Source organism: Papaver somniferum, chromosome 3 (genome assembly GCF_003573695.1).
Source record: "Papaver somniferum cultivar HN1 chromosome 3, ASM357369v1, whole genome shotgun sequence".
Classification (NCBI taxonomy): domain Eukaryota; kingdom Viridiplantae; phylum Streptophyta; class Magnoliopsida; order Ranunculales; family Papaveraceae; genus Papaver; species Papaver somniferum.
In genome coordinates this window covers 184,185,716-184,197,229 of record NC_039360.1, presented here as the reverse complement: position 1 = coordinate 184,197,229, position 11,514 = coordinate 184,185,716, and the positions used below count along the sequence as shown (strand labels likewise).

Below are 11,514 nucleotides of genomic sequence, written 5' to 3'. Positions count from 1 at the left end.
TATTCTCACATGGACTTGCATTACATCGGGTAAGTTTCCAACTAAATTAGGTTATCAATTATTGACAAAGGACATTCTAGTTTCTTCGTCTTATTGTCAGTTTCCATGGAAGAAATTTTGGTTTTCTGATAACATTATCCCGAAAATATATATTTTCATTTGGAGTGTCTTAAATAATGGAATTGTAGTAAAGGAAAATATTCGCAGGTTCATCAACAATTGTGAAACTACCTGCATTATCTATAAGGAACAATAAGAAACTATTTTTTATCTTATATTTACTTGTCCCATGTATCAACTCATTTATGATGAAGTTTTAATGGTTTCGTGATTAATCAGTTTAACGAGAATCCAAATAAAGTTTTGCAATATAGGCTAGAGGAGAACTCAGGGTACATATCTGAATACAAGGTTTGTATTATGTGGAATATATGGAAAATGAGAAATGATATTATCCTTTCGAATGCTTCTTTCTCTTCAAGCTTGATTCTGCCGAAATATGCTTATGACTTCAGCCTCAGTACTAGTAATCAAGTGGTACTTCAGGAGCCTCATATTGATGGACCTCAATCTCATTGGATTCCTCCAGAAAAGTCTTACATCAAGATCAACATAGATGCTGAATTTAATCCAAATCAAGGTGTTGTTGGAGCCATTGCACAAGACCACATGAGTATATTTTTAGGTTGTGAAACAATCACGTTTGATGAAACATCACCCCTTATGGCAGAATCATTTGCCTACGGATTGGGAGTTTCTATGGCAAGAAGACTATCTCTCAGTAGAGTTATCATTGAAGGCGATGCGAAAAATGTCACAACAACGGTCTTAGGGGATTCCATCCCATGGAGCATTCGATTAGTGATTTTGGACATTTGCAGCAAGGCCATCTCTTTTGAAAATATAAAATTCCAAATAATCCAAAAAATGTAAACCAATGGCACATCTGTTATGCCAATTTGCAATGCACAATAATGTAAATAGTAGGTGGAATGCTAATTCTCCACCGGAATGTATTTCCTCAAACCTCAATATAATGAGGTAATCTAATAAAGGATAAAATAATACTTTTAAGCCCGTCTTTCCTTCAAAAAAAAGGAGAAAATAAGTCTACCATTTTAATTTATAATTTTTTTGGCTCAAGAACGTTCTCTATGTCCTAAAATTAAGTATTTTAGGATAGAGATTTACCAAGTATTATTCAAGTATTTGTACCACATAATAGATTTGCTATCGTCTATCTTATCAAGTGCATAGTCAGTGCAGTCATCTTCCCTCGGATATGATCATACTAATCACCATAAAGTTTTTTTTTGTTTCCGAACCTATAATTATAAGATTGAACAAAAATAAAACTTACCTTATCAGTCTTGCGGCAGAGGAGAATTCTCCTTGTTCAGGATACCCATTTGGCGTGTAAAGTTGTCTCAGTTGGTAATCGATCAAGTATATTCTCCACAATGTTGCTGGTGTTGGTAATTGGTATGGTTTTCATTTATACCTTATTTTTGCTGAGAATAATATCAGAACACAGACAGGTGTATTCTTTTTTATAGATAGGCTTCGTTGGTGAAAACCCACACTAACAGGGAAACAAAAACTAACAAGGAAACCAAAATAAAGATTGTTTTTTCCAGTATATTTAAAAATGAATTATGATATCTCTAACTTACTCGGTTGTTGGTGTGGTTCATGTTGATTATTGTCGAAGTTTCCAGAGGTTCCGGGATCCGCCTAGAAATCCAATTTTTAGGGATTTTTCGTCTTGGCTAAGTTTAGGGTTTAGGCTAAGTTTACATGGGATATAAGTTTACTTAAAGGATAACTTACTTAGAGGGTAAGTATACTTTGGATCCAAGTTTCTCGCTACTATATAAGGAGGCTTAAATGGAGATGGATTATATGTTTTTTTGTATGGTTTTCTTGAAAGAGTTAGAGAATACACAATGTAGTTCTTTAAGTTTTCATGGGATTTCATCCCAACTCTTGGGGTAAAGTTCAGTGAGAAGAGAGACCATTCTATGGTGTTGAGAAATACGTCGTTGATATTAAGAGAGTACATCATTATGGTTTAAGGGAGAATAGTTTGTTGAAGAAGTATTTGTTATGAAAATGTGGAAGACATCGCTCAATGAAGAGAAGATTACCTTGTTCGTTGATGGTCAAAGATACATTGTTGATGTTTAAAGACATTATTTAGAAGGAGATCATCTCATTATGTGAGATAAGTATTATCTTGCTTGGTTAGAAACTATTCAGTTGTTTATGGAACGTTTCTTTCATGAGAGTTATTTTAGAGTTTATGATCAACACAGTTTTGGATCGTAGTTTGTTGATTGATTCATCAATTATTGAGTCTGTCATTCTTTGTTTAGTGGTTCCATAATAATAAAAATGAAATCGTAGCCGTTTGGTGGATGTAGACAATATACTTGTGATTGCATCTTGTTTATCCTTAATTCTACGTCGATCTTGAGATCAGTGTCTTGTGGGCTAATCCGAGTTGGTTTTCTACAACAAATGGAACAATTAATTGTAGTTCTTTTACAAGTCGTGCGGTGATGGCGTAGAGCGGATCGAAGTTAGAAATGTGGATGTTCAGTTTTCTGTAGGTAGCGAAAACTTTTGGTTTTGAAGGATTTGATGTTTTCAATATGCATGGAGTGATGTTATCAAGCATTTGAGTTTGAAAGGATTGATGCTACCCATTCTGGATATGAAATAAGTTAAATAGTTTGGGAAGAATGTGATTACTTTGAAGTAGTCCTCATTCATTTTTTTGGTGGTACTCTACTTTGAATAATTTGACGTTATCTTGAAGCATATAACCTTATGCATTTCGCATAGCTCCAAGTAAGTATTCATATAACCATAATTTGTTTAGTTGATCGTGTTTTTTACTTCATTTTGCATAATGCTCTCATGGATATTTAGGAATATCAAGTTAGTCATTGTTAAGTGAGTGTTTGCTAAACAAATACGTTTTAAGAAAGCAAGAGTGTTGTAGTTGAGATCAAAGCTTTGGTTTGTATGTTGGTTGAAGTAAAGGAGATAATTTTTAGTGTGTCAAACTCTTAATATTGTTCCGGTACAAAGGGGTATAAATCTGATGTCCGTCTTCATCTTTTGGATCTTGTTATTATTGATCATTTGACTTAAAAGTCGATGGATAAGAAGAAGAAGTTAGAATCGAAGATTGTTATGGCTTCAATTGCAGAAGGCATAAAATATTTTGTGAAATCTTTCTTAAAGATTTCGTTTTGCGAATTGCTAACCATTATCAAGGCTCAACATATTCCAGTTTCAAAGAGTATAATTTCTTTTGAAGTATTTGTTGTATGTTGGTACAAATGAATTCAGGTATGATGAGACGTGGTATTTTTTGGGCTTCGTACGCAGAGATATCAGTTGTAGTTGAGCTATGGTTTCTTACTTTTAAATGAAAAATAATTTGGTCAACACTAGTTGAGCATATGCATCTTAGACATATGATTGTAAAAATAGTTATTATGTTGTGTTTCTGTGAACATTGTAGCCATGAATGGCGTGTACCTTTGGAGAGCGACACGACTACATGTTTAGATATCAATATACTCCGTAAACATGATATCTCTGATGACATCCATTTGGATGTTTATGGCATATCTCTTACCGTTTCTTAAAGAAAAGATGGGTAGATTACGACCTTTATTTCAGTGGTTTTTCGGCGGAAAATTTTGACAATATATTTTAGAGATCATCGAAGTGATTTAAATTGCAAGACCGTTTTGAGAAACATGTATAGATCTTTTAGTGTTGTGGATACGTTTTCAATTTGGAGGTAAAGAACTGTTTGAGAGTAACAAGGTAACAGTTGGGTATTTTATAATTTTAGGTACAATTTTATTAATTTAAGTATATAACGATTTTACGCATATTACTTGGAGAACACACAATGCATGTTTGTTCGAGTTTGAAAAGGAGAGGGTAACAATTACACCACCAACTTTTGCGTTCGGCAACCCGTATGGAAAAAACTTAATATAACTGCAAGTAAACCAACTTAATGATCCTTGACAATATGTATATAGAGTTTGTATCACTATCTCTTCTCAATCAGAAAGTTTAGACAATAGAATCCATAAACCTGATTGTTAATAAGAGTACTTAGACGATCTCAAAAATCAATATCCAAGGTCAATATAGTCGTATCCAAATAATCCAATATGAATTATGCCAAGTATGAAACTTGTTATCTATCTTTGAAGATAAGAATTTTACAAGAACGGGTCTCGTAATCGATCACAATTGATACAAATGTATCTACTAAAATTGAATACGTACCACCTATGTTATTCATATCATAAAGATAAAAAATTTAATGCGAAAAGGGGAAAACACAAGACACCGGAAGTTTTGTTAAGGAGGAAATCGCAACTACATAAAAAACCCGAGACCTCGTCCAGATTTCAACATCGAACTGTATTAAGCCGCTACAAACACTAGCCTGTTATCAGACTTCGATCTGGAATATAGTTGAGACCGAATTCACCCTTCAAGCAATTCATCCCAAGTCGTGCTCCTTATGTCTCTTGAACCTCATAAGGATCTACGAAATTGATTCCCTTAGCTGACATCCTTTACAGCCTAAGAGTTGCTTCGGCGTAAGTGAAGACTTTTGATACCAATACGCCTCTAATAGATAAGCCTATTTGATTTCCTTTTAGATCGAATAGATCAAGGCTTGTAAATATGTTTACAATAGACAAAGATAGCAAACTATACAAATCCGAAACACGTACACTCAGTTAGCTTGGAAGCCTGGATTCTTAGCCAGTTCTCAAGAACAATCGTGAACTAATCAATTAAGAACAGTTTTTAGATATCTATCTTGATGAATTACAAAGTTTGGGGCGAGGAGAACTTTGTGATTTGTAACTATCTCACTCCTGAAAGAGAATACTGAAACCTTGATAACAGAAAGAGCAAGATCAGGATCCACGAAGGTCAAGATAGTAGGACATGGATTCACGAATCCCTAAGTGAAGACTTTTAATCGTATACCTAATTATGTTTCTCAGAAGAAACCTAGGTCAATAGAGGATGACTCTAGCAATCAACTAGGACACAAAAGTGTCAGGGGTTGAATTTCCCAGTTGAATGAGTTCTCTATTTATAGATGTTCAAGACTGAGGGTTGCTTAGAATTCAAGCTAAAATAACTTGATATTCAAGCAAACACTTTATCCGTTTAAATGAAACTCTAGTTAGGTTTTCAAGTAACCATGTGAGAAGTTTGTCTTGAAATCACATAGTAGAACGTAAACTATGGTCCGGGTACATGAACCATGTATAATGATAGTTCTAGGCAAATATGTTGAAAAGACGAGGGTACCCAAATATACCACAATCTTAAACTTTTCCACTTATAAGTCCTCTTACCGAAAGTGATTGTCTATGGACTGAGTCGAGACAATACAACGAATCGGTATTCACACTTTGTGTGTTCGTCTATGGATACGAGATCGAGACAATAAAACAATGAAACTGTAATTACTTGATAATAGGTTCGGACTTAACCAAACTCTATAGGATCACTATCAAGTAATATGGAGTTAAAGTTTGTGTAATTAACTATAAATTATAATAACAACAATTATAATTGCGGAAAACAAAAGTAAATGACACATCAAGATTTTGTTAACGAGGAAACCGCAAATGCAGAAAAACCCCGGGACCTAGTCCAGAATTGAATACTCTCAGAATTAAGCCGCTATACAAAATCACACCAACTTCGTATAGTTGAGACCAAGCAACTAAACCTATAGTTCACCTAGTTTCTTCAGTATCCCTATGCTTCCGACATTCAATAAGTGCACGCACTGGAACAATTCCTTTGGATCGTATACCAAACATTAAAGGAACAACAAATCTGTTCAGTAACAACTCTATTCAATCTCAGTGATATGAGTTAGACAAAGGCTCTTCTGTTTAAACCAATAAACTCCTTTGTCGGGTTTAGATCTATCTATCCAACAACTACCAAAGTAGCAGAGTTTAGATTATGCAATCAAAAATAGGATTTATCAAGATACTATATAATGATGCCGATCTACGCAACTAATCAATCAAATCTATCAAAGATAAACCTATTATAGTTGGATCTCAGCCGATCAAGTTTTGTGCACACCAAAGATTATGCACCCAAATAAGAAATCTTCTTTGTCTTCAAATCTTCAATAAACACCTGCATACCACAACTTGAATCTCTTGTGATCAATCACACACAGAACGGAGTCTGTTAACAATGGATTATCACAGACGTCTTTAGATCTACAAACAGTTCTAAAGATCCCGTCGACACTCGATCTAGTTTGAGTGAATCTTATATCAGAAGAGAAAATTCTCAAGAATAAACAAACTAGGTGCAATCAAAGTTCAACAACCGTTAGTCAATCAAATCAATCGAAAACTAAAATAAACTGCAATTATCTAGTTTCCCACCAACGGTACTCGTAGAGATTCTTGATCCCACAAAAGTCTTTAAACGAGCGGTCGTAAGAGATTTCACCTAATTAGGATGCTTTCCTCTCTGAATAGACGGCTCCACCACTAACTATACAACAAGATAGTTTTGCTGGCTCTTAGGATAGTTTGCTCGAAATGCAAACTTAGGTATTTATAGACCAAGGAAGTTTGGACACCAGGGAATTTCCAAAACTGAATATTCTCAAGATATGTAATATATTTCCAAATTCGGTTTTCATAATTCCTAGAAATGCTCTGTCCAATATTAACCGAAATCCTACTAGAAAATCTCCAATTAGTAAATGCACATTACCAATTTTTATTTTCCAGAGATATGCATTTTAATTGTTGGTAATTAAAAGCATATAAAATTAACAACCTTAATTAAAAGATTCTCAACTTATTTCGGTCTGGGATCTCCTTGAGTTATTAAGGAATAAAGTTGAACAATAAAAGATAAGAGTTACTGAACATGTTCAAAGTATGTCGACATCTTATTTCTTTGTAAATCCTTTTTCATATTTACAATCTTGGAACCGATTATACCACACTTCCAAACAAGTTTAGAACCGGTTCATCTGATTTCCAAGAACTATGTGATTGAGCAAATCAACACACTAATCATGGGTTTACGGTTCTACCAAACATAAAGATCGGTTCTACCTTAATATGGTTAGTGGGACCGGTTACATCAGTTACCAAATTGGTTACGTCAATTACCAGGACCGGTTACCATATTCTCATGGTATTACTTGTGATCGGTCACACCAGTTACCAGGATCGGTTACACCAATTACCAGGACCGGTTACACCAACTACTAGGATCTATTACACACTCTTTTGTGATCGGTCACACCAATTACTAGGATCGGTTACACCAATTACTATGATCGGTCACACCAATTACAAATATCGATCGTACCATCTTAGGTGATTACTTAGGATCGGGTACACTAATAAAAGTCATACCAATACATAAGTCAGGCATTGTGACTAGTTTTACTAAGGTAGATAACAGTTATGATCGGTTCTACTAACTCACACATATTGGTAATCCAAAGATATGCAATGAATAACAATACCAATAAGCCTAGCGATTTCCCTTTCGATTCATAAAACAAGTTCATGAATGTACTTCCTTTAAACGAATGTAAACATTGTTTCCTAGGACGAAATCTTCACCCATACACATACACATAATCACAACAGCATTCATACGATTATGTCGATGTCTTATATACGAAGTTCAAAAGATAAGCATTATAATTCGTATTGTAATTCCTTAACATTATGTCTACTAGAGTATAGTCATTCACAGCTTCGCAATTATGTTTTCAATATAGAACGACTTGAAAGATACGTTAGGAATGAAACAGTTCAAGTCAAAATATTACTAACCTCAAGAGGAAGGATGATGTCGTCGATGTAGCTTGTTACTTCTTCAAGTCTTCGAGTAATACTTGTATGTCTCACTATCCTAATCTTTGTATCCTAACCTATACGAAGTTGTCTCTAGTACATAATCAAGCGACTCTTTAATTGAGTTTTAATTCACTAAAATATGACAACCAAACTTGACATACCAACGCTTGGTGGGTTCAGCCGAGCTATGCTCTAACATATGTTGTTCGAACTAGTAAGAAATATCGTGTAAACACTTAAGAATTTAATCATGATGCACATACACAAGGTGTTTTAGTGATCAATGATGTCTTAGAGGTATTTATGAAAGTCATAGCAATGCTAAACATATTTAAAAATAAGTCTTTTGAGTATCTGCTAATTTACTGGAACCGTTAGTGAAACGGTTCGTCAATCATTAGACTATTCGTGAATTTTGGGCCATATGGTTTGTGAAGTGGATTCATGAACTGATGTATTTTTGAAAGTGGTAAAAATAAGTTTGTTTCTCATACTTGTGAAGGTCGAATTTTTAGACTCAAATTCTAATATTTAAACTAGAAAACTCAAAAAAAAAAGTTGATATCAAGATTATGAAAGAACTGAGACTCAGGATTCCACCATTAACCAATTTAAGTGACCAATATTAATGCAATTCTTACGTTTAAAGTGATTCTAATATATTGCATGCAGTAGACTTTCAAAGTAATAATTGTAAATCTCAAGTATGGAACATCAAAAGTCTTAACCTAAGCATGATCCATCAAGATAAATCACAATCATTCAATAAAAATCAATTATTCAATATTAGTTCAATGCAGATAATCATGAAAGAAATTGTAAAAAATAATTTAAATAGAAATACCACTTTTATTGGAACAATGGCTTCCTCCGTCGCCTCAGCAAAGGGGTTTAGCTCCTCATATTAATCACTTTCTCAAAATAATGGTTCATAGCTCAAATGTGTACAAGGTGGTGAAAAATAATATAAAACAGAGAATCTGCAACGCTATATTGGCATGACAAATCAAGTGTTACAGATCGAGTGATGTAAACCCGAAGATAAGCATTGCAAATACTATTACAAAACTGTTAATTCTGAAAGAAAAGGCAACAAAAATAACGACAATCTTGAATGGTCAGTTCTTATTGTTCTTCATCTTCAACAACAGCAAAAAAATAGTGTGCAACTCGATTGTTCTCTTTGTTCTTGCCTCTAAACTTCCTTAAACATTCTCTGAACTTGTGTAGCCTCTTCTAGGACTCAAACAACCCTTTTATACACCACAAAACCCTAGTAAACTTGATTAATTCTCTCTTCTTCTTTTTTTCCTTTGTGCAAGTCATGAGAATTTCATTTATCTTCTCTTCTTTACGCGTCTGTGACTTAATCTAGACTTTCCAAAGATAGAATCAAATCTAACTTCCAAGATATGCTTTTTCCCCAAGTAACTTCCAAATTAAATAACACATACCCGAGAAAAGTTCTCTCACTGTTTTATCAAAAACCCGATGATCCAGCCAAATTCAGCCCAATCAAATACCCATACCAGGATTGTATAGCCCAACCCTGATTCTGCGATTGAATATCTCCCAAATAACTTAAAAAACCGAACCCTGATTCTGCCAGAAAAAATCATATTTTCCCGCAAATTTCAGATTTTAAATTTGAGAAAAAAGTGGAGTCCCCTTATCCTCTGTTGGGGTCTCTTTAGCACGTGTCCTGGGGGTACCTTTAGTAATTTTTTCGGGTGCTTTTATCACTCCAATTTTTCAAAAATGTTTATTTCCCAAAAAAATCTACACACACATATAACACCATAATAAGTACAAAAATGAGCACTATCAGTATATAGAATTGAGATAAATCAAACTCAAAATTGTGTCTATCATGAACCGTTTAGAATCTCGTGAAATCAGATGTCTACGGTTCGTGAACCGTTGGCTGTTTCACCAATTCAGATGACTAGAGTTCATGAACTAGGTTGGTGAACTATCCCATTCAGAACTCTATGGTTTGCGAACTGGTTCCCCAACCTTCCTGTATTTCGAATATCAAATATCCATGGTCTGCGAAGTAGTTCGCCAACCTACCCAGCGTCCAAATTACAGTAGTTCCGATAAACTCTCTTTTGATGTTTGAAACATTCCCGTTTGCGATAGATAAAAATATTATTGCTTGGGAAATTTTCAAATGATCCATATAACATAAAAATAGTTCTTAAATAATAAATTGCTTTGAACTAGGATTGCTAAGGACCAATAAATATCCATTGCTAAAATTATATTTCAGGATATTTAACAAACAAGTTTGACTCAAAATTTCTTCTTTGTAATACTAAATCTACTACAAGTCATACGACATAGTCTCATATAGATAGAACGGTAATGCTTGTGAGCAAATAGAATGGTTCAGTCTACACATACCTTTGTTGATGAAGTTCTCCAAATGTCTTCGTCGATCTTCAATCTTCGATGGTTATGCAGCGATGTCAATACTCAACTACCAAATTTTATACCTAGTCCGAGACTTGAATTAGTAGACTAGAATTCAAGATATATTTTTGTTCAACCAACATTTATAACAAGCTTGAGACAGCAAAACTTATGAGTTTGACCGAGCAGTGCTTAAACAAAGTTTCTTGGAAAAATTTAGGGCTTAATATTCGTTGTGCCATCTCGTGAACCTTTTATTATCTATTATTATTTGGTGAAATACTTTTGAATAGTGATCAAATTTTGGTTTCCAATTTTATTTCTCGTAAGAGGAAGTAGTTTTTGTGGTAGTGTTGAAGAAGGTGTTCTTTTTTCAGTGTTTTCGAAGTTTTGTTTGTAGCAATGATTGTGTTTTGAGAGGTTTTGGGTTGGACAGAGCAGTGTGCTCCTTTGCTCATCTACTACAAATATTTAAATTGCGGTTTCAATAGTGATAAAGGCGGTAGAAGATGATATTAGAGTTTTCTGTTGAGAAGTGTATTCGGAAACGATTTAGTTTTATCATCTTTTTTCTTCTCAGCTTAGCACGAGAAGATAGAAATATTTTATTGGACATTTAATTGGGAACTTATTACGGTTGCTTAATAGCAAAAAAAAGGGTGAGCACAACAACATTTTGGATAGTTATTTGGGAGTTGGTGGAATTGCCTTAGGTTGATAAAACGATTGGGTGTGTTTGGGTCTTTACGTATCTTTTGAAAGGATAATTTTTCAAATCTAGTTTGAAACATGTATGAGGTAAGGTCGAGTAAAGGAAATGCACTATATATAATGTATTGTTATGAAGTTTTTTCTTCGTGGTTAATCATATTTCTATCTGAGTCTTGTTAGTTTTAGTGTGGCGGTTTGAATAAGTGAACAAAGTCGAAACTGTATTCTTTCCTAGAGATTTAGTGGATGAAAATAATTTCTCATAACCCGTTCAGTTTGAGGTTGCTTGGTTTGATTTGGAAGTTTGGTATGTAGGCTTTTTGGATTCCCTGGTTCGTTTGTTCACAATTTAGCGACTTGTGAAGCTTGACATGTTTGGTTCCTTTGTATACCTTTATTTGTTTTTGGGGATATGCATATGGCAAAGAACAAGTTAAGTTTGATTGTTTGAAAAGAAATT

At 34.1% G+C, this 11,514-nt stretch overlaps 1 protein-coding gene across 1 annotated transcript; it reads left to right on the top strand.

Moving 5' to 3' along the window:
* Nucleotides 1–438: 438 nt before the first annotated feature.
* Nucleotides 439–933, top strand: LOC113360415. Its single transcript, XM_026603924.1, has one exon. The coding sequence runs from the start codon at nucleotides 439–441 to the stop codon at nucleotides 931–933; it is 495 nt and encodes a 164-aa protein (XP_026459709.1).
* Nucleotides 934–11,514: the final 10,581 nt, after the last annotated feature.

Excerpts from the sequence above, each read along its gene's own strand:
- LOC113360415 (XM_026603924.1), top strand. The coding sequence starts at position 439 with ATGAGAAATGATATTATCCTTTCGAATGCTTCTTTCTCTTCAAGCTTG.